Source organism: Spermophilus citellus (genome assembly GCF_964194105.1).
Source record: "Spermophilus citellus genome assembly, chromosome: 6".
NCBI lineage: Eukaryota > Metazoa > Chordata > Mammalia > Rodentia > Sciuridae > Spermophilus > Spermophilus citellus.
This window is the reverse complement of record NC_138187.1, coordinates 130928915-130952661: the sequence shown is the minus strand read 5'-3', so window position 1 is coordinate 130952661 and position 23747 is coordinate 130928915. Positions and strand designations below refer to the sequence as shown.

Sequence of the window (23747 nt, the reverse complement as noted above, 5' to 3'; positions counted from 1 at the left end):
ACCGCCACCTCCCTACCCCCAGCTCCAAGGAGAACAGTGTGACCTTTGAAAAAAGCGAAGGGTCGCCTCATCAGCCAGGGTGGGTTTGCCAAAAAAGTGAGTCTGCTAAAAGTCCTCCTCCCCACAGCAAGGGGACTCCACATGTCCTCCTCGGAACCCACAGAGGGAGGTGGAGTGGGAAAGACACTCCTCCCCACAATGCTCAAGGACAGCCTCAGCAGCACGCTCTGTCCCCTGAGAGGTGGGTGCCAGAGGCCTAGCTAGCAGAGCCAGGGAAGGGAAAGAGGCACATGAAGAGAGAGAAGCCCAGCCCGGGCCAGCATCTGCCTCCCCCACAGGGCAGGGCTGGAAGGGGTCTTTCTCCCCACTGAAGCCAAAAGAGCGAATTCATTCTCCACTTGACATCATCAGGCAGCAAGTTCCACAGAAGGAGAGAAGGGCAGGTGGAGTGATCCTGGATAAAAGCTTGGTCGTCCTTGTCCCTAAACAGGCTGTCCCCACTGTCTCCTCCCAGTGGCAGCTTGTCTTCTGGGTTGATTCTGTCCCTGTTAATAAATTCCTTGGGAACACAGTAGTGACTGCAAATGTCACTGTCCTTTTCAGCAAGTAGATTCTCAAGAGGCCCCTGGCCAGATAGGCAGCAGCCAGCCAGCTCTCACTGCCCTGGGAGTCTCCACTCGCCAAGGTTCCCCCACTTACCCTTGTCCAAAACGTCTAGGAGAACAGAGTGCCGAGGCCCCCACCTGGCTCTACTTCTCCAGCCAAGGAGGGGCTTGTATGGAGAGCTCTGGCCAGGACCGGGAGAGCTGTGCCCATTCTCCTCTGCAGCAGAACCTTCCCTGGATAGGAGAGTCCCTGAGCAATGTCTAGAGCTATTTCCACTGAACCAGCTTCAGTTCTATAAAGAGAGGCTTGACGCTCTGTGGGCAGGAAGGACTTTCATTAGGCTTTCCACTGGGGTGAGGCCCGAGCCCACGGTGGCCTGTGAGGACCCAAGAGACCCCAACTGTGTCTTGAAAGGAAGAAACCAGAGCCCAGGCTGGTGGCCAAAAGGGTGGGCCCCAGTGTCAGCCCTGTCCTGAGAATGGACCCTCCCCTTCCTCATCCCTTCCCATGCCAACCCCACTAGCCTTCATTCTTTCCAGAACGACCTTTCTCGTGCCCAGGGCAAGAAAGTTATGTACAGGTCAAGAGGCTGCAGTGGGGGGCTCCCTAGAGCATGGGTTTAGGAACTAGAACCCTGACCCGGCCTTTTCTTTCTTGACCCCTCTTCTCTTCCCTGTCATCTCTGCTTCTGTGACTCTTCCTGCATCTCTCTGTCCTAGCTTAACTCTGACTCCCCCTGCATGGTGTCCTCTCTGAGCCCCTGGGGTTCCTGTCCATGTTCCTGTCACTCTCTACCAAGGTGGGAAGACATGTGCCCTGATGCCCACAGCTTCCTGCTCCCCCAGGAGGCACCTGCTCTGAAAGTCAGCACGCAGCACCCGCACAGTGTGTGACATGTCCCACCATGAGATGAGAATGTCATGCTGCTTTCTGATGTCATCGTAAGGAAGGACATTTTGAAAAGTGACAGTAGCACATATTCACTTTTCTCCAGACACATTTTAACTAAGAGTGTCTCCCCACAAAGAACACACCATCTAAAGCCTTGTTATCCAAAGCATGATCCGCACACCACCAGTCTCAGTGTCACCTAGGCAATGGGTCAGAAATGCAGAATCTACACTGCAGGTTTGGCTCAGTGGTAGAGCTCTCACCTAGCATGCACGAGGCCCTGGGTTGCATCCCCAGAATGCCAAAAAAAGAAAAGGAAGAGGAGGAAGAAGAGGAGGAGGAGGAGGAGGAGGAGGAGGAGGAGATAAAAAGAGAAAGAGATGAAGGATTCAGGTCCTATCCCAGACCAACCCAATCAGACCTGCATTTTAACCAGCTCCCAGCAGATTCATATACATATTAAAGTTTGAGGAGCTGGACCCCAAATACATGTACACACACCTGTGTGGGAGACACCTGTGCAGGAGCATGGGCATGTTCCAGGTCAGTACTTGTGCCACTGACCCTTTACCCTCTTTATGAAAAACACAGAAAGAAGCAGAAGGCTCTGCCCCTTGGAACCTCTCATTCAGGAGCAGGGTTTCACCAGGCCATGTATACCTGCCAGGAATAGGGCAACAATAATCCACCTGTCCCTATGTTTTCCAAAGGAGGAGACAGTGAGCAGAGAGAATGTGCTTTTGTGTGTGGAAGAGAAGAAGGTCCAGGGGGAGCAGCGGGGCCTTGGATCTTGCCGGGCCCTTGGGGCTTCCACACCCGGGACTTTGCCCTGTGGCGGTCATTCAGATCCATCCCTCTCCTGGCACCTCTGTCCTGCCTTCAGCCTCCCCTTGGCACTGTCGATCAAGGAATCCACTTCTCTCAATGCCAGGAAGCATCTTCAGAGCCTCTTTCAAGCGGCATTGTCACTCCTGGATATTGGGACTTCTCTGGTCAGGATCAGGTCTTTCTGCTCCACTCTGTGGTTCTGGTCCCCCAGGGAAGGCATGGCCTTCTCTACAAAGCCTCCCTGGGTCTGTTCCCCACTCTGCTTGGCTCCTCCACCCAAGCTCTGTAGCTTGGGAGGAGAGAACCCCATGGCACAATGCTGTCCCCAAGTCCTCATCACCTGTCTCCCTGAATGCTGGGCAGTTTGTCATGTGTGATAACAATGTTCTTCTTTTCTCCCCCTCACAATGCTAACCCACCGGAACTAACAGCAAGCATTCAGAATGAGCGTAAGTCCCTGTGTGTCCCTCGGCCCTTGTGCCTCTGGGAGGTCGGAGGGGCGGGAGAAGACCAGGTCAGGAGACACCTGGGGTCACAGGCCTCTCCACTGGTCCTGCCAGGACTTCTGAAACCAGAGTCCCGTAGGGAGGTGCCTTACCACACAGCGGGGAAGAGCTTACCTGGAGCGTCCTTTGCCAGGTAAGGCAGAGGAACAGGTAGTCAGAAGAGGGTCCCTAGATGGAAGTTGAGCTGCTCCTACAGACTGCAGTGGCTGTCATGGGACCCGGGGTAGAAAACTGACCTAGAGTGGAGGATCTGGCTCATGGGCACCCAGACAAGTCCCCTGGAAGCTCTCTGGGACTAAATTCCCCTCACCATGGTTTGGCCATTGGTTGAGCTTCAAGGCTCAGCTGCAGTGACCCCTGAATTCTAACAAAGTAGCTGCTTTTGTTCCTGTATTCATTCAACACATTTATCAAGACACCTTGTTCTTTGCACTAACCAAAACCGGGTTTTCAACTTTTGATGGGAAACAATGGAATCTTTTTGAAAGGATTCCTATGTTTAGCCTTTGACATCACCTCCTTTCCTGTAGAATTGGGGTCTCTAGAATAGGGTCCTTTCCACATCTGCTTGCCTTTTTGCCCCATGGCTCCTGAAGCCATTCCCCAAGCCAGGACCCAGGCAGGTCCCTGCAGCTCTGACCACCCACTGTGTGCCTTGTTGCAGTGACCCAGCCCCCAACCATCACCAAGCAGTCAGTGAAAGACCACATCGTGGACCCCCGTGATAACATCCTGATTGAGTGTGAAGCAAAGGGGAACCCTGCCCCCAGGTGAGTGGATGGAAAGGGGACTATAAAGACTGTGCTTACACCACACCTGGCCTCTGGGCCTGGTAATACTTAAGGCAAATGAGGCAGCTGAAAACTTACATTCATCCATTGAAAAAAAATATCCACCGGGTATCTACTAGGTGGAAAGTACAATTTAGGTAACTAAATTTGATGAGGAAAAGGAATAGAAAAATTTGAGTGGCTTGTCTCTATTCACACTGAAAAGCCAGGACTAGATATTAAGTTTTCTGGCTTTCATCCTAACAACCCACTGCCTGTGTTACTGTCACCTACTCCGTGTTCAGCTTATGGGAAGTTCCTCTTCCTGGCTAACTGGAGACTTTCCTGCTGAGCTTGTCTCTAGTGTGCTCATTAGGACCAAATGAAATGTCAGAAGATACAAGTCAAAAGCCTGCTCTGTCCAGCCTCTGTTGGGTGTCGTGACTTAGGTTGGCTTGTTCACCCTCCTGGCTTTCTCTAGGGCAGGACTGATATCTCCCAAAGAAGAGAGAATAGAGGGGCAAAGGGTTTTAAGTACATTTTTCACGGTTACCTGCTTGAAAGGGGCAGGACCCAGTTTTAAACCCATTCCTCCTACCCCCAAGGCCATACCTCTGACCCCCAAGGCCAGATTTGTTTCTGCCAAACAATAAGGGTTAGAGATGGAGCAGCTGTGAAGTTATCCATCCCCCTCATCAAACTAGCATCCTCAGACTGGACCTGGCAGGAGGCTCCTGCAGGACTCAGACCCAGCGTGACAGTGCCCACCTGGGGTTTCTGTCAGCAGGACAGGCAGACAACCTTGTTCCAGTCCTTAGGTTTACAGGAGACAGTCTAATCCAGAGTGTTGAGCCCGGAACCAGCAGGGACTCCCTCTTCCGGAGGGGCAGCCGGGGTTCTAGTGACCGTGCCTCTGAGATTTGGTCTTTTCCCCTTTGGTTCCTTTGTGAGGACGGGGAGCAGCCATTGCTGCTCCTGTTTCTCCTCCTGCTTTTCCTGGTTCTGACCTGGGCAGCTGAGTCCTAGCTGCAGCAGACATGCGCGTCCTGCCTGGAGAAGCACAGGGACTTTTTTCCTCCCCCCCCCCTTTTTTTTTTGCAGTGCTAGAGATGACTCCAGCCTCATACACCACCGGGCAAGAAGCACTGTACCACTAAGCCCCCTCCCCAGGCCCAGAGGGGCTTTCTAGTGCTCTTCACCAGTGCTCAGCGTCATTAAGCTGCTCCTCCAGGGCACCATGGTGTGGCCAGTGCTTCCTCTGTGCTCACTGAGCCGGACATGGATGGGCTAAGCCATTTTCCTTTTCTTTAGAATGGATTATGCAATTTCAGGGCAGGAGGAGCAGCACTAGCTCCCTAATGCGTTAGGGTTGGGTAAAATGTGAACCTGAGTTTGCATTCCTGGTCGGAGGTTAGGAATGTCCTGGGTGGAAGGAATAGCTGATTCTGGATTTTTAAAAAATCAAAATTGCTACCCACTTCTCAATTATATATTTAAAGAGCGGAATCCTCTAAAGTCTAGCTGAGTATCCACCATGATTCCCAGCCTCGGCTTGGTGACAACACTAACGCCAGGCCCTGCCCTGAAGAGACCTGTATGGGTCTTGGGACTTTGCACTCTCTGGAGCTCCCCAGAGGGTGCTGGGACAGGAAGTCTGGCCCTGAGTCGGGGATCTGGGTTCATCTGGAGCCCAGCAAGGTCCATCCACCTTGCCCGCCTCCCCCGCACTGTCCACAGCTTCCACTGGACTCGAAACAGCAGATTCTTCAACATTGCCAAGGACCCTCGGGTGTCCATGAGGAGGAGATCTGGGACCCTGGTGATCGACTTCCGCAGTGGTGGGCGGCCTGAGGAGTACGAGGGCGAATACCAGTGCTTCGCCCGCAACAAATTTGGCACAGCCTTGTCCAACAGGATCCGTCTGCAAGTGTCCAGTGAGTTCCATGGGGCGGGGCTGACATGCCTGCTCTTGAGTAGAAGGGAAGGGATACAGAAGGTCATTCAAAGAGGGTTGCCCTGCCCTTGGCCTTGAGGGTGCCCTCCATGGGTATCCCCCCGTGCAGAAAGATTCCCTGGAAGGGAAGCTTCCATACCAGAATCTGCCACAACTTCACCGGCCACTCTGTACAGGAAGAGAGGAAAGGAGAAGACATCTGAAGATGGGCGTCCACTCTGACCAAAGGCTGCTCCTCCTCTTAAGGGCCCCATCCCCCCCTCTGGCCTCCCTCATTCTCCAGTTTCCCCTGCTCACATGCCCATCCCAGCCCCAGCCGTCAGCCTCACTTCCACCCTCCTTGTCTTTCTCCCCAGAATCTCCCCTGTGGCCCAAGGAAAATCTGGACCCCGTTGTGGTCCAAGAAGGCGCCCCGCTGACGCTGCAGTGCAACCCCCCACCTGGCCTGCCATCCCCAGTCATCTTCTGGATGAGCAGCTGTGAGTCTCGGGAGCCTGCTGTGTCTTGGGGAGTGCGGCGGGGGTGTTGGATTGAAGGGTTTGCCCAAGCTGGAGACCCGGGACTTGGGAGAGGCAGAGGCAGAGCTGCCACATGGCTGAGAACACAGCTGCTATCACATTGAGCAAGTCACTTCACATCTTTGGGCCTCAGTTTCCTCTTCTAGAAAAATCAGGATTAGCATCATACTTATCTGATGGGATCATAGTGAGGATAAACACATCTAATGTGCTAGAACCAGGCCAAACCCACAGGAAGTTCTTGGTAATACTGGTGATGATGAAGGTGAGGAAGAGCAAGAGAAAAAGGAATAACGAGGAGGAGAACCCATGTTTCTTCTTCTTCTTTATTTTTTATGGTACCAAGGATTGAACCCAGGAGTGCTTAACCACTGAGTCACATCCTCAGCCCTTTTTATTTTTGATCTCATTAAGTTGCTTAGGGCCTCGAACTTGCAATCCTCCTGCCTCAGCCTCCTGAGTCCCTGGGATTACAGGCATGCGCCACTATACCCAGTCCATGTTACCTCAATAGGCAGCTGAAGGCAGATGATGCTAAGTCGTCTCTTTCAATCTGGTCAGTGTAGATTTGCTCCAAATCACACCTCCAGTAGAAGGGAAAGTGGGGAATGAAGGCTTTGATAAAAGGGCGATGGGGAGATAGGGTGTTTGGATCAGTGAACTGGGTAACAGAACTCAGAGATGAATCTGGCTCAGTTTTGGACAGAGGCTCATTTCACCTCTCTGGACCTGTTTTTCCCACATTTTCAGTTAAAACTCCAGGGGTTATTATAGAAATGAATAGAGGACTGATGTCTGTGTATGTCCCTGGCTTCCCCTCCCCCTGTCTTCCTGCCCACCCCTCTGCCTCCTCTGTCCCTCCTTCCATCTCTCCCTTCCTCATCCATCCATCAATCCATCCGTATATACATCCTGCTTGCCCATCATCAATATTGGTCCATCTCACATTCTACCAGCCTGTGGCCAGGAGAGGCTGCCATGTCAAGGCAGCAGCATTGCGAGTTGCTTTGTGGGGTGAGGATGACCTTGTGCTCAGTCACTGTCCCTGTCTCCTCATGTCAGTGTGGTGTGGGGGGCAGGCTGCCTGGGGCAGGCGGGTGGTTCGGCTTGTCCGTTCCCTTTTCAGACTCTCCTCCCTCATCCACCACGTCATGATCTTCACCATGGTGTGCCATGCCACCTCCTGAGGAGACCTCACAGCCTGCATTTCTTCCAGGCCACCATCAGCTGTCTGTCACCTGGTTGCAACACTTCTCCTTATCGGCCTCCCTCATCTTCCTAAGACTCTAAAACGGACAGTTTCATTCAAATGCTTCAAGCCACCTCAGAAGTGCAGGCTCCTTTCCCCAGCCACTCGGTCCCCTCCCTGACCTGGTCCCTCTGCCTCACTATCCCTTCTCCTACCCTCTTCCTTGTACCCTTGAACCTCCAGATGAGCTCCTGTATCCTCTTAACCTTTAGCACATACTCTTCCTGCTACTTGGAAACCACTAAGTTCCCATGTCTTTTCTGCCTGGTGTAAGACACATAGCATTCAGGGTGCAGCTCTAGACCCGCAGGGGATTGGCCCTTTCTGCAGTCCATCTCCTAACCACCCCGCCCCCAAACGTTCCACTCACCACATTACATAGCAATTACTCATTTACCTGCTATCCCAACTGTTAGACTCAGGGTCCATTGATGACCTCTCTCTTTTTCACCAGCACCTAGCACAGCAACTACACATAGTAGGCCTATAGCAAATCTCCAAGGAATAATTCAAGGAGCTGACCATCCTACTGTGCAAAAGTTGGTATCACCTTGTGCTTTTTGTGTGTGGTAGTGGGGATTGAACCCACGGGTGCTCTACCACTGAGCCACATCCTCAGCCCTTTTTATTTTTTATTTGGAGACAGGGTCTCACTAAGTTACTGAAGCTGACTTCAAACTTGTGATTCTCGTGCTTCAGTCTTCAGAGTCTCTGTGATTATAGGCCTGCACCATCATGCCTAGTTTGACCTTGTGCTTGAAGACATGATGACTTGCAAATCAATTGTGGGGATAAGAAGGAGCTTGCTATGAATAATCAGCCTTAAGTATATGTTAACAGATCTCACCACCTGGAAACCTAGTCTTTTGCTTTTACGTCAGTGCATCAAAAAGATATAGATGGGCTGGGGATATAGCTCAGTATGGTAGAGTGCTTCCTTGCATGCACAAGGCCCTGGGTTCAATCCCTAGCACCAAAAAAAAAAAAAAAATATCTATATATATATATATATATAGATAATCAAGTCTGAATGCTGAGCTGAATTCTCTGATGTCATTCATTCAAAAAAGTACACATTTTTGTATTTCAACATCTCTAAAATTGGAAGACCTCTTAAAATCAAGAGACTACATCTGTTGGTACACATCTTAGTTATAATCAGAAGTTGTTTTTTTTCTGAGGAGTAAAAAAAATTTTTTAAAGGTGTATTATAATTGACTAAATGGCTAAATTTTTATTAAACCAGTATAGCTAAGTTCAACTTTATTTAATTCCACAACCCATGGAGCCCTGGTGTACTGTGTTCTAAGATGGGACATAAAGATGAGTGAGTTGTAGTACCTGCCCTCAAATGCTCTTTGTTAGTGTGAGCATTTGAATCCCGATTTGAGGACATCCAGTAGCTTGTGTTCCCTCCCTCTGGCCTTGGGGTCAGCCAAATCGTTTGTGGCATGAACAGGAGTTTGAGAAGCGTGGCCATAGAGTATGGGCATGGTAGGCAGGCAGGTCTGGGTCTAAATTTCTGCTCTTCCCTCCCTGCCATGCAACCCAAAACTCTCAGTCCTCTACAGGAATAAGCCCTGCCTCAGAGGTGAGAGGATTGGACCGAGCAGTGTCAAGCTTCCGGCCATCACCTGGCCTTCTGTAATGCTCAGTTGTCCAAACCGTGTTGCTCATTATTGCTGTTATCATTACTACTAACCTCGCCTCACATCTCTGCTTCCTTACAGCCATGGAGCCCATCACCCAGGACAAACGCGTCTCCCAGGGCCACAACGGGGACCTGTATTTCTCTAATGTGATGCTGCAGGACATGCAGACTGACTACAGCTGCAATGCCCGCTTCCACTTCACCCACACCATCCAGCAGAAGAATCCCTTCACCCTCAAGGTCCTCACCAGTAAGTGTAGGCCCCGCCTGGGGCTGGGACTGGGGCCAGAGGAGGCAGCTCACTGAGCCCACCAGCCCCGGGTACCTGAGTCTGTAAGGGAGGCTCATCCCCGAGGCCGACCTAGAAATCATTCTGCTCCTTGTGCCTGAACGACTGCAGCTACCCTTAGACGATGTCTTTTCATTCTGAAGCCTTGAATAAACTTGGCCCCACTCCCAGCTAGTGCTTCTCAAACTTGGCTGGGAAATAGAATCACACACCAAGGAGCATCTGTCCTACCTTGACAGCCCCGGGCCTCTGAGTCCTTAGCTCTCCAGGTTATTCAATGCTCCCAGAGTTTGAGAATGACTGCTTGAGTGATAGTCAGGCATCCCTATGACGCACTTGGCTTGTTTCTTTTCTTTTTCTGTTATTATTATTATTATTATTATTATTATTTTAGTTATTGATGGATCTTTATTTTATTTGCTTATTTATATGTGGTGCCAGGAATCCAACGCAGTGCCTCACACGTACGTACAAGGCAAACATTCTACCACTGAGCTACAACTCCAGCCCCTATTCTTTTATTTCTATTCATTGCTTGATTATCTTTATTTCTAGAAGAAAGACAGAGTATACGATATTAAATTAAGTGGAAACACCACTATAGATGGTTTGATTCTGTAATATGTGTTTACCGAACCACTTGGATTCTCTGTGTTTACAAGTTACAGATTTGTCTTAGCTTTCTTTGTTTTCATTTTTATTCCATGATTCTGCTTGGCTGATACAAAACAAGTCAGCATTTCCTGTCCCATTATGCTGGTGGCCCTCCACACAGGGACAGGAGAAGCTTAGTAGAAATGACAAGGTCAAGTCAGCCTGGAGTTGTTGCTACAAAGTCCCCAGCTTGCTCAGGACACTGGAAGTTGACTCGGTTGGTTTATACCATGGCTGTGTGCCACATGCCTTTCCCAGAAGAGCTCCCCCAAAAAGAGAGTTTTAATTTGTCGGACTCATGCTGTGAATGGTGCTGGCGAGGCTGTGGATGGCGAGGCTCGTGGGGAGGCCAGAACACCAGTACTGAGAGTGCTGGCACGTTCCACAGGTCGGAGGAAAAAGGGTGAACGCTGGCTTCCTGCAGCCCACCAGGAAGAGGCTGAGGCCTGGTGGGTGCCCCTGGGGAAAGGTTTGTGTGGGCTCATCAGCGCAAGCAGGGTCTTAACCCCAGAGAACTCTTCCTTCCTCATGAGTCCTGCTGGTGACGGGACAGGTGTCTGATCACACAGCCACTTCCACCGTGACAGAGTGTGGGATCTGTCAGCAAGCTGCTTCATTTTTCAGCTTCTCATAATTGTTTTTTCCTCCTCTTTTTCCCTTTCTTTCCTCATTTTCTTCCTTTTTACCTTTTTACATTGTTCCTCTCTGCTCTTCCTCTCTCTTTCTTGCTTTCTTCCCACCCCCACCCCATTCTTCCTTTTCTTTGAATTCCATTTCCTCTCTTCTGATCGCCTCCTGCCTCTGCAGGGTCCCCACATTTTGTTCCCAGAAGGCGTTGATGGCCTGTGCTATGTCAGCCCACAGAACTGCCTGAGACCCAGCAATGAGCCCCATGTGGTCCTGGCAGGGTGGCCCAGCTTTGCTCTGCTTGCTCCCCCGCCCCCTGCTTTCATTTCATACCCAGGCCCGGGGGCACCCTCTGGAGAAGAAAGTTGGTTTATCTGCAGTGTCTTCTTAATGCACCTTGGGTAACCACCTGCCAGGGGCTGATCTGGGAAGCACCGTGTGGTCTGCCCAGGACCTCAGAGTGATCTCAGTAGCCAGAACAGGGCTGGTCATGGAAGGAGCCAGGGGAGGAGAAGAACCATCAAGAGCACATCACTTTCTGAGTTGACCCTGCACCTCCTCCGGGGCCTTTTTCTCCTTGCCCCAGCAGGACTGGAGATCAGCCTGCTGCTCCTGGGCCAGAGTTAGGAGCCTTCTGCCATGCTGAGCAAAGGCCTGGAGATGAAAGTGACGAGGAACTCCACTCTGTAAAATTAAGCACTTAGAGGATTGAGCAACATTTAGAAGTGGAACTTTCCAGAAATACCCTTTTCTCTACCCAAGGATGTAAGGGACGTTTCTTTCTGCTTCATCTCTGGGCCCCCCATTCCATTGAAAACTCTTTCCTCCAAATGATGGGAAGCCCTCGAGGTGACTGGAACAGAACCATGTCAGCTTCCTGGAGTTCTCCTGGGGCAGCTTTGGCGAGAAACAAGTTCCGGGCATCTGAGCCAGCTCAGAATTTGGCACAGTTGCTTAAAATAGCACAGTTGAGCTCTCTCGACTTTTCTGTCTGGGAAGGACACAGGCTTTTTTTTGTACCTTTAAAACCAGGTCTGGGGGTGGGAGGCAAAACAGTCTGCCCACAGTTTGCCCATTTGGAAAGAAATAAATCTCATCACACTCTTTTTTTTTTTTTTTTTTTTTTTTGTATTAGTTGCATTAAAGGAAGGGAAGAAAGATATATAATACAAAATGCTAGTCTATCTAAAACTCCAGGTCTGAGGACATAGCTTAGTGGCCAAGCACTTGCCTAGCATGTGGGAGGCTCTCCAACACTGCAAAAGTAAAATTAAAAAAAAAAATTAATCTATTTTTAGATGCAGTCAAAGATAGCCATGGAGTCAAGCTAACAAAGATACACCTGTCCCTCTTTGCCCTCTCTGTGACAGGCATCTAAGAGGCACGTGATGAGGTAGAAGAGTCCCCCGGAGGCAGACAACAGAGTGCATTCGAGCTCCCTCTTAACGTCTAAGTGACAGACTTAGGGGAGTCAGAAAGTCTCTCTGAATCTCTCATCTGTGCTGCAGAAGCCACAAACGATAAGGCCATTTGTGAATGTGGGTCACTTCTCTGGAAAAAGAAAGGCTGGCAGTTTTACTCAGTGGCATAGGATCATGAAAGAAGGGGCCCTTTCATCTCTATGAGCCATCATTTCCCCCCAGAGGAAGGGAGTGTTCCCTCCCAAGACCAGCCACAGCTCCCACCTATCCTGGTAGCCCTGAAATCCCATCCCATTGCAGATCCCTTTCCACCTTCTGCTCCAGACAGACCCAAGCCCATCTCCCAAGAGGGCTAGATCTTTTGTCATCAAGCCCATATTAAGAGATAGTTCAAATAATGAAAATCTTCCTATCGGGTGTTATGCAGATTGGGGATGCAATGCCAGTCCTAGAAAAGAACTCGCAGACCCTCTTATAATGAGTTGTAACGGGATTTGATCTGTCTTCAAATATGCAAATGTTTTGGCACAGCACCTGGCCTCCCCCAGGCGGTTGGACTGGGTCCTGGGCTGCTCAGGGCTGTCTGCTTAGCTTCCAGTCAGTGGCACACCCCCACCCCCTGCTGGGACTGTCTAAACTTGAATCCTGGAAGGGGATGGAGGGTGATGGCAAGTAAAAAGCTCCTTAGGGACATTGGAGTGTTTGTCTGTCCTATTCCAAAATGTCTTTTCACTGAGGATTAAAGGCCTCAGGGTTTTAATGACCTCACATTAAATCCAAAGCTACTGATCTTGCTCCTTAAGAAATGTCTTCATTCCCAACGCACTGACAGAGCTCCAATCTGTAGTGTAGCCCAAGGTGTAGAACTTGGAACTCCCGACCTCACTGTCCTGTCCTGTCCCAAGCCCCCGTTCCAATCCAAGAGCTGGGACCTCAGCCACACTGGAGCACTCCCCAGCAGAGGAATCCCAGAGACCACGGCGTGCCCACCTGGCCAGATTAGGAGGGTGCTTGTTGCTAGGCATTGCCAGGGTCCCTCTGTCGACCCTCCCTGTTGATGACTATCTTCTTCCCCCATTTACCTCCTCCCTCCTGCTGCAGCTTAGCTTCTGCACCGGCAGGACTTGGCTCTTTTCCCCAGAGCTCACTAACACGCCTTTTTCTTCAGCTGCCCCAAGAGCTGGCCTGATCCGGAGTCCTGGGAAGTGAGGACTCAGACAAGAAGTTGGTCCTGAGACTGCTGCAGAATGCCACTAACCCTTATCTCATCTGTTTGAAATATAGTAGGACCAAGCAAAGTTCAAACCTAATTTCTTTAATTAAAAACAAAACTTTATTTTACTCTTGCCTTCTTTTGCAGGATTTAACTTTTCTGTTCCTTTGTGAGTTGTTTTGTGTTGCTTGTCCAAACACGTCCCCTTCCCAAGCGCGCGTGTTTTCCTTTGCACACATCGCAGGCGCTCTCCTCGGTTGTTTTGTAGCTTCGCTTTTCTGTTTCTCTCTCCCCGTGTATGCCTCCATGACTTCTCCGTGGCCTTCTGTTTGCTCACCCTCTTTTGTTTATTGCAGACCACCCCTATAATGACTCGTCCTTAAGAAACCACCCTGACATGTACAGTGGTGAGTCGTGGCGGTAACCTTGGGAGTAACCTTGCCTGTCCTAACACCAGTTTGCCTAACTTGACTGATACCATGTCATTAACTCCTGCTGGGTGGCAGGTGTGACAGCTGGCCAGGCCAGGGTGCCAAGGTGACACGTCAGGATGCTGCCTGCCAGGTCAGTGCAGGAGTGTGAGGCAGCTCACATGGAAGTGGTGTGATCTCCCCAAATGTTTGAGCCTCCAGCGGCCTCCAGTGGCTGTCCTAGCAGAGGGGCTCACCCCAGGGTAGGGCTTCAGAAGAGCTCCTTGGAGGTGCCAGCAGAAGCATAGGCATCAGTGTCGGATGGATGGAGAGGACCTGAGGTGCATGCCCACAGTGAGGAAGAAACAGGAAGTCTGGTTCCTGCAGGCAGTTAAAAAACCGCAGACAGCTTTTAGTGTCTGCATAAGAATAGTCTGCTTTGCAGTGTAGCCTTAGTTCTAGGGAGTACTGCTTTATAGCTAGACCCCAGGTCTCTTCTAAATCCACCTGGGAAGTGGGAGTAAGTCAGCTCAGCATTGCAGGTAAGTATAAATGAAGCTGGCCCGTCCTCGGGTCCTCTTGTGTTTCTTCTTGCCACTGGTTCAGGCAAATCCCCTGTCCACCAGCCCACACTTACAAGTCATGGAACAATTGCATGAAACGTGTGTCTTACTCATCCCACAACTGGTTGCTGAGTCTGACTACTAAGGGAATTGGCTATTTCTGCACCTAAATTTCACATCACCGGGGCCCAAGAATGTCTTCTTTATCTTGAGCAACCAGAGGAATCATCATTTGATGGCTCTGGCAAGACAGCTGTGCCCCATCATCCATTATGCCTCAGAAGCTGAGGCTCCAGGTCCCCAAGGAGGTCATTGGGGGCTCAAATAGATAGAAAGTGTCCATCCTGAGGTGTGCGAATATAAACAATAATGGGTGTCTAGAGTGGGGGATGGGATGAGGGTGGGAGAGCCAGTGGGGGAGGCCGAGGCTCCAACTTGGCACCAGGAAGCTAGAACCGCACTGAGATTCTGCCAGAGAAATTGACTGCCTAAGGAAGCAGGGGACCTTGGTTGGATTCTAAGAATTGTTTGTTTTCAAGCTAACGGGGCCAACCACTATTGTGTCAAAAGCCCCTGAGCACTAATACAGAATATGCCTTTTTCTAAATTCCAATCGATTTGAGGAAGTATTGTGAATGCCAGAGTACATCAAAGTCAGAAGGGTCACTTAGAGACCATCTGGTCCAAGCTCCTTGCTTTCTATAGACTCTGCAAGGAAACCTGTTATTTTATCAATGGAATAAGGTTGAGTGATGCCAGCCACTTAAACCAGTAGTTGAGATTATTACCAGAAAAATCAATGGAAGTTGTGAGAATCCCCCAGGATGCTGGCACCTCCAGAGCTCACATGAAGACTGACCCCGAGCCCTCAGTCCAAGGTGGGTAACCCAAGTATGAAGCTGCTGGAAAAGACATCAAGTCCACATGAGGCACACATTGAACACAGGACAGCTAGGCTGATGGTTCTAGAAAGGAATAGGAAGTACAAAAGGAAGGAAGAGAAAGTTCCTTCCTGAGTGCAGAGAGCTGGACAGAGACATCATCTATGGCAACTGCCCAGAACTTCTCTCTATTGGGCTTTGAAGTCAGCCTGTCTCTTGTAGTGGTAGGGCGACCCCATACTTCCATTTTGTTCTGGTGAGCCAGTGGGTTGGAAGCCTCTGAACATGGACCAGATGCCCCCTGACCTGCCACAGTGATACGGAGGCCACTTGGGAGGGCAGGTGGCTGAGAGTGGGCACTTAGAGGGAGACCACCTCGAGTTAAACCCAGGCTCCAGGACATGTCACTGAGTGACACTGGGCAAGCCCTTTAATGACTCAGAACTTTAATTTCCTTACCTGTCAAATGACATCCCAGGATGGTTATGGATTTTTGTTTGGTTTGGATTGGTACTGGGGATCGAATCCAGGAACGCTTAACCACTGAGCCACATCCCCAGCCCTTTTTTTATATTTTATTTAAAAACAAGAGTCTCACTGAGTTGCTTAGTGCCTCACTAAGTCGCTGAGGCTGGTTTTGAACTTACAATCCTCCTGCCTCAGCCTCCAGATCGGCTGGGATTACAGGCGTGAGCCACCACACCTGGCCCAGGATGGTTGTGAAGGTTAATCAGGATAATAGATATGTGATTCCTAGCCAGGTGTTGGACACATCACCAATGCTACATCAATGTCATACGTTGCTGGCTTTAAAGGGAAGGGAGTCATATTGACTGTGTCATGCATAGCTCATCTGTCTATAAAGTTAAGAAGGACACAGAGAACTTGAAAAGAAGACAGGGAGAGACAGGCAGGCACATGTAGGAAGAAAGTATACACAGAGGGAAATTTTAGGGCAGACCAAAGAAATAAAAATTGTCTGAGACTGAGGGGGAAAAAAAGCCCCAAGTGCTGTGTGAGGGAGTTGAGTTAGATTTATGGAAGAAATTTCCTGGCAGTGAGAGGTATCAAATGTTACTAGGCAAACAGTTTTCTCATCTCGTGGAGTTGTCTGGTCAGCCATTCCTAGAGCCAAAGAGTTAGACGGGATGCCAGGAACGCAGCCCCAAGAGTCTCTGGTTCTCAGTTCTCAGAATCAGAGGCAGCAAAGCATGTGGGTATAGGATCCAGCTGCCCCTAAAAGCTGTTTTTGGCCAAAGTCCTCAGATGTATCTGATTTGTTAGGCTCTCTCGTCCTGCTGCCATGCAGTGCTGACACAGGGGAACAATTATGTCAGCACTCTTGACCTTTCTTCCTGTGGGACACAATCGGGAGCCATTTTTCACTGGACCTTTAACATCAATATGGCTGAGGCAGCAGCAGCATCTGATGTCCCCTGGCTGACCATGTGCCCCCAGAGACCCATGAGCCCTCTCTGAGCCACAGCTTTTGAGAGAGCAGGAGGGGACCAGCTGTCCTTGGGTGGAGGTCAGATGGGCCCATGTGGGAGGCTCTTCCTGAATCCCTGCAGATGTGAGCTATAGTATCTGGAAGATTCTGAGATTTGTCAGGTTTTAGGTGAGACCCCGCTCCCAAGATCAGGAAGAGTAACAGGAGCGTTGTGAGGACAGACGTGCTCTCGAAGGATCCATGCTTCCATGGAGAGACACTCATCTGCCACCACTTGCAATTTCATACAGTAATTTACATTTGTCTTGGTGATGACTGGCACCTGTGTCTACTCCGGGAAAGAAAAAATAGGTACCCTGGCTTGGGAACAGTGGCTCCCAAAGCCACCAACTGGATCATCATTCCTAAATTTTCATGTCAATTCCTCCTGTTGCAACTGACCACATTTCTTTGTAACATTCCATTTAGCGCCAGCCTTCTTGATCCTAAGGATCCCGTGTGTCACCCTAGCTCTTCGGCAAGCTTTCCATGCCCTTCAGAATCCAGCTCAGATGCCATTGTGGGCCTGAGGTTACCTAACACCCACGAGGAGAGACGGAAGCTTAGCTGAGACCGTGAGAGGAGTAAAGCTTAGTGAAGAGTCCCACCAAAGCAGCTCACAGACAATAAGATCTTTCCCCCTCACCTCCTTTGCCCTCAAGGAAGATATTCCAAAAATTGCCCATCAGAAGTAAGGACAAGCGGGGTCTTCGGCTTTAGACACAGTGGCAATTTAGCATAGGAGCATGAGTTTTGATGCTAAATATCCAGAATATAACGAGCTTGTGACCTCAGGCAAGTCTGTTGATTTCCATTTCTTCTGATAAAAGATGGGGTAATGCCCCCACGTTTATAGCGAGGTTCTACATGATGCTGGCGCAGGTGGAGTCGTCGGCACCGTTGACCCCTAATAAATGCTTACCAAGTGGTGGCCCTGATTTTTACCTCTGATTTTTTAGGGTGCTCTTTCTTTTCTTTTGAACTTTGGCCTACTTCCCAGTAGTGTCTCCGTCCCTGAGATAGTTCTGTGTTGCTAGCCCACATCCAACGGGGCGGTGTCGTGATAGCCTTTATATAGTCACAGCTGTAGTGTCATGGCACCCAAAGTGGGACTCTGTGCTGGTCTCCCTCCTCCCCATCCTCACTGCTTCGCTGGTCATGCGTGTTTGTGGTGCCGCCTGCTCTGGTGTGATTAAGTGTCCACCGAGTCACAGATTGGTTTCTGCACAGGGTCCCCTCATGGAATGAGTATAACGACTGAGCTGGGCATCTTCCAAATCCTCACAGGGCTCCTGGCTCCCACCTGATCTGAAAGCCTCCTGCCCTGCCATGTCCTCCTTGTGGTGCCCTTGACCTTGTGTTGCCTTGACTTGTGTTGGTGACTCTGTAATGATGGGTGGGAGGAAGCTCCTGCTTTGGGGTCGGCTTCCTTGGTGCTGAGAGCTGGATGCTACCAGAGCTATAGATGTAGATGGTAACCCATTAACCACATAATGGATTAATCCCTTGGTAGCCACGGTTGTGTACATGTGTGTGCTGGTGGGACAGAGGAAGGCATCTACAGAAAGAGAAAGAATGTTCGGGGTACATCGTCTCCTTCTTTTTTTTATTCCCTTCACCCCCTTTAATTCACTCATTCTGAAACATTTAATGAGCATTTGTTATGTGCTGTGTTTGTGCCAGCAGCCTCAGTACCTCAGGATATGTGTCATCCTTTTTTCCCTTGACAGAAAGATAAATTAGAAGCAAACCCTACAAGATTCACTCCCCAGTGGCTAATGGAGGGAAGCTGAACACTTCTAGGACAGGAAGCCCCCTGGTCCAGCCAGGCAATGGCTACCCTGGAAAGCTCCATTAGGAAGCACAGAGACAGAGACAGAGGCGCCTGCCATCTATCCTCACTCTGCCAGTGCCAATTAAGCCCTAGAATGGATGCCTTTGTTCTCAGTCCAGGCATCTCTGGGGGCTCCCAGCTCTGGGCAGCTCTGCCGTCCCCCCACCTCCCACTTCCCAACCAAGCCTAAGACCCATTCAACCCAGGTGCAGGCTCAGCTTATAGCTCCTTTATAATCACACACCTTGGGGCAGAGGGTCCCTCCTCCCGTGTCCCTTTTGCCTTGGGGCTGCCTGATTGGGAAATCCTTGCTCTTCTCCCTCCATCTTACCCATCTCCATCGAACTGCACAAAGAGCTGTGGGGGAGGGGCAAGGCGCAGGTCAGATGGGGCCCACTCTGGAAGCACCCACACCAGCCTGACCCCTTCCACAGGGAAGCCAGCTTCCTGATAATGTCAATCTGTGAGCCTTGTGGCCTTTAAAGTGTGCGTGAATTTCGTTGATTTCAGACCCCTGGCTGCCCCAGCCTAGTTGTCCATTCAGGCTGCCTCTCCCCCTCCCCCCAGTATCTCACATGCAATTAACACCCCCCCCTCAAAGCCCCCTTCCAAAGTCATTAGTGGGGAGGCAGAATGGTGTTGGCCTCAGAGTGATCTCCTGTCATCTCTGCTCATTAATTCTCTCCATGTCCTTGCTAAGCCATTAATAACCCCTCCCTGCATGTCTGACTGTTTATCTGGGGCTTTGTGGCTTCGTCCCAGCTCCTTGTCTTCAGGGTCCCAGAGAGCAGTGTGTCTGTCCTGTGGCCCCAGTTCATGCCTCCTCTTTCTCCCACATCCCAGTCTGGGGAGGAAGGACTACTGCTGAGATGGCCTGCCCTGGGGGCTACCCACAGTGGCCTCTGGGATTTCAAGATGCTCCTGGAGTGGACCTCTCGCTGTTCAGTCAGCCCCCTCCCCTTCCAGGGAAGAGGGGGTTTCCTGGGCTGGGGAAGATGGGCTCCTCTTGGCAGATCCTTTCAGAACTTAGAGCTGGTCACACCAATGTGCTGGTGGGGCTGAGGAGCCAGAGCTTCCTAACCTCTCAGTGATGCCCCGGTCCTTGGGGTGGTTTGGGCGGGGAGGATCCAGCAGGGTTGTGGTGACATTTCTCTAGCCCGACAGCTTTGGCCGACCCAGGTCAGCCCTCTGGGCAGAAGGCTCACGGGAGCTTGTTCCGTCCTGTTTCAGCCCGAGGAGTTGCAGAGAGAACACCCAGCTTCATGTATCCCCAGGGTACCTCGAGCAGCCAGATGGTGCTCCGCGGCATGGACCTCCTGCTAGAGTGCATCGCTTCTGGGGTGTACGTACACTTGGCACCCCACTTCCAGCCACCTTCTGGAGGATGGGACGGGAGTCTGTCCATGTTCTCTTTTTGCCTCTGTGGGGGACATACCATTAGTGTAGCGAAAGTGGGGACAAACAGTGAGCAGAGCTTGACAGATCCTAGTCACTCCATCTGTGTAGTCATTCTGCCATCCCTATTTCTGAAAAGGAGAAAAGGAGATGGTCAGGCATCCCACGTGTGCTTTAAGATTTCAGCTAAGTCCCTTGAGCTCTCAGGAACATTGCATCCTCCTCAGAATGGGAAGGATCAGCTCTTAGTGGACATGTACCCTCCTTTTAGGACACCCAGTTGTCCCAGGCTCTCTGGAAGGCAAGGGTCATGTTTAGTGATGATTTCTCTATTTCTTTCTTGGTCCCTTTACTAGCCCAACACCAGACATCGCATGGTACAAGAAAGGTGGGGACCTCCCATCTGACAAGGCCAAGTTTGAGAACTTTAACAAGGCTCTGCGTATCACCAATGTGTCCGAGGAAGACTCTGGGGAGTATTTCTGCCTGGCCTCCAACAAGATGGGCAGCATCCGGCACACGATCTCGGTGAGAGTGAAGGGTACGTTGTGTGTATTTCTCATTATGATTATTTTGCCAACCCTGAACACCATGACCACCCTTCCCTCTGAGGGTGGTTGCGGGGATGGGGCAGGGTGAGTGGGGAACCGTCAGTGCACTGGTTAGTGGCAATTGTGACCTGCCACAGGAGTTGCCATTCCCTGGATATGGGGCTTGTCTGCATGCATAGTGCTTGTGTGTGTGTGTGCACATGTGTGCATGCATGCATGTGCAGTGGGGGTTGAGGGAAGGGGATCCACCTGGACCATCACCAACTCTCCCTGGCGCCGGAGCTCCCTCAGCAGGTGACTTTCCTCCATTTGGATCATTCCCAGAGCCTTTTCTTTCTTTCGTTTTGCATTCCCGTTTGTGACATGTCGTCTTAGCCTGTGCTTGTCTGTGTATCTGTGCATAATGCTGTGCTTCTTTTTAAGAAGGGGGAGTCACATTGTAGTCAAAATTATTATTTTTATTTTAAATCGCTTCCCTCTCCTAAAAACAGAGATGGCCCGCCTGAGCTATTGCAGGCAGTAGAGCACCTGTCTTCATGGAGCCCAGCCACGGGCGGTGGGCTGCAGGAGTCAGTTCTCAGCCCTGGGCTGCATGGATGATTGGAATGATGAGATCGGAGGCCAGAGAACAAGACCTTTCTTAGCACACAGTTAGTGGATCTCATGACTCTGGCTTGGCTTCAGCCCCACAAACAGACTAGGAGGTTGTTAGCATGGGGGAGTGGGGAGGATGAAAAGATCTTTGAGAATCTAATGCAAAGATCCTCTTGCTCACAAAAATCCACACATGCCCTCATTCTCAAAATTGTCCAAACAATTGAAAGGGGTGGCCAACTACTCAGAACTGCTCTCACCAAAGTGCAGTGCCTGAAAGAACACAAGGCCTTTCCTAAACGGTCTGACTTGGCAACAACAGAAATACAGAGGGACAAACGCAGGGCAGTGGATCGAACCCTTGGGGGCACATCATAAATATGAGTGATCTCTAAAAGCATTGCCACTTGAGCCTCCCCTGAGGAATATGGTCTGGTAGCCTAAAATGAACCCCAGCAGCCATTAGGTTGTCCTGATGGGTTTTTAAAAGTGCTCCAGGGATTTTTATGAGAAGTACTATTCTGTGAACTCCTATAGATGAATTGGCTAGTGCAGCCAAGCCCACCACATGCAGGCTGGGCCGCGCCACTGCAGTCATAGTACACCTGGGGCAGGTGGTGCAGCCCTGCAGCTGGGCCTCCAGCTCCTGCCTTCCTTCAGGGCACCCACCTGGTGTCTCCTGCCTGCCCCTGCCGTCTAACTCCCCCTGCCTGTGCCCGCCTTGTCTTCCAGCTGCTCCCTACTGGCTGGATGAACCCAAGAACCTGATCCTGGCTCCTGGTGAGGATGGGAGGCTGGTGTGTCGAGCCAATGGGAACCCCAAGCCCACTGTCCAGTGGATGGTGAACGGGGAACCTTTGCAATGTGAGTAGCAAGTTGGTGCACGCCCAGTGCTCCTGCCTGGCCTGTCCGAGGTTCCAGAGCCCCCTCCCTGCAGGCCAGCCAGGATGCTGTAGAAGTGGAGGGAAAGAGTAACCATTGGCTGTCCCTGCAGCCTGTTTGGACATCTGGAGAGGCAAGAAACCTGCCTTATCTGTTTACAAGAGAGAACGGGAGCCCCATGATTATTTCCCATGTTTAGGGGATTTCATGGGTTTTTCTTAAATTTTTGCTTTCTGCCCCGTATCCATTATAGGGTCCCAGTTAGGGTTTGGGAACTGCAGCTTCATCTCTGAAGGTTCAGCTGTGAGTGACATCCAGGACATGGAACATAGAGGGGAGTCCAGGAGCCCCTTGTCATTGGTTAATCAAGTCCCATCTCTGATAAGGGCAAAATAAGAGGCAGGGTATATGAAAATGTGAAAGACTATGTTGGATATGAGGAAGAACTTTCCCCAGTGACAGGAGAGTTACACAGATGCAGTTACTGAGTAGGCATAAACTTTAGGAAATTTTAGTCCTACTGAGATGGGCAGAGCGGGAACTCCAGGGCCCCTTCCAGCTGGTCATCTTGGTCATATTCGCACATCATATTCCCTTCAGTTGGTTTTCCTTTTTTGTTGGGGTCGGGGAGTACTGGGGATTAAGCTCAGAGGCACTCAACCACTGAGCCACCTCCCCAGCCCTATTGTATGTTTTATTGAGAGACAGGGTCTCACTGAGTTGCTTAGCACCTTGCTTTTGCAGAGGCTGGTTTTGAACTCGCGGTCCTCCTGCCTCAGCCTCCCAACCTGCTGGGATTACAGGCGTGCACCACCACACCTGGCCAGTTGCTTTTAGTTTTTTAAAAATATCCAGTTATTGCTTTCTGTAAGGGGTCAGAGGAAACGAAAGCAGTGATAGCAACCAGGTGGGGCTGAGAACTCTGAATCTGACTCGGGAGCAGCAGCTGACAGGAGCAGGGGGAGAGGCAGAGGGGACAGGTGGAGGGGCGAGCTGAACCCCTGTAGACATTGTGTGTCTGGGCTGGGTGCTGCACCTTCTTTTCTTTTTTCATTTCACACATTAAAGGTGAGGAATCAAGGTTCTGGTTGGTGCAGGGAAGGATCCCAGATCGCTAGGCTAGTCAGCGGGGAAGCTGTGGGTTGCCATGAGGCTGCTACCCCTGCACCAGCCTAAGAAGTCTCATTGCCCTGGTCACAAGCAAAGATGGACACAGCCTGTCCCCTGTGGCCCTCTCTGTCCTTAAAGCATTTGAGGGCAAGACAGGCAGTGACACTAGGTTCCACAGCACTGTTATATAAATGCAGCCCAAGACTGCCCCAAAAACGTCACCTTTCACCCTCTCCGGGGAGTTCCCAAGAGGAGTGTCTGGGAGGAGAGTTGGCTTCCTAAGAATGGCCTGCAAGGAGGCATTCGGGTTCTGGCATGGCCTCCCTTGGTGCCCATTTGCTGAGTGGGGCTGGGACTGGCTCATAAGGATGCTGACCTTGTCTTTATTTACCTTCTGCTGATTCTCCAGCTCTGGGCCCAGACTCGCTGTCTGTGGAGTGGCGCCCCGGGGCCAGACTCCTGCAGCCTCCTCTGCCTGCTTCCCTTGTAGATCTCAGTGGTCCTGAATGAGCTCATGGATTCTGCAAGCCAAGTCATTGCTCTCTAGTCCAGAAAGCTCTTGTGGTTAAAGTTCAGAAAGGTGTCTGGGCACGGTGGTGCATGCCTGTGATCCCAGCTACTTGGGAGGCTGAGGCAGGAGGATCGAAAGTTCAAAAGTAGCCTGGGCAACTTAGCAAGGCCTTGTCTCAATATGGAATCTTAAAAGGGGCTGGGGACATAGCTCAGTGCTTACATAACATGTGTAAGGTTCTGGGTTTCCCCAGTACCAAAGAGAGAGAGAGAGAGAGAAATGGCCATTATTTACATTCCTAGAAAACGTTCACTTTTATAGCTGATTTTTATTCTTTTTTTATCTCATTC

General features: G+C 50.7%; 1 protein-coding gene across 1 annotated transcript in view; it reads left to right on the top strand.

The window, feature by feature from the left end:
* Positions 1 to 23747, top strand: part of NFASC (neurofascin) — a 175289-nt gene that overhangs the window by 103446 nt on the left and 48096 nt on the right. Inside the window, exons 4-11 of the mRNA XM_081299468.1 lie at positions 3496 to 3601; positions 5339 to 5535; positions 5912 to 6034; positions 9053 to 9223; positions 13534 to 13584; positions 19585 to 19696; positions 20106 to 20290; positions 21627 to 21758. Coding sequence (XP_081155594.1) covers positions 3496 to 3601; positions 5339 to 5535; positions 5912 to 6034; positions 9053 to 9223; positions 13534 to 13584; positions 19585 to 19696; positions 20106 to 20290; positions 21627 to 21758 — 1077 coding nt within the window. The remainder of the gene's footprint in view (positions 1 to 3495; positions 3602 to 5338; positions 5536 to 5911; positions 6035 to 9052; positions 9224 to 13533; positions 13585 to 19584; positions 19697 to 20105; positions 20291 to 21626; positions 21759 to 23747) is intronic.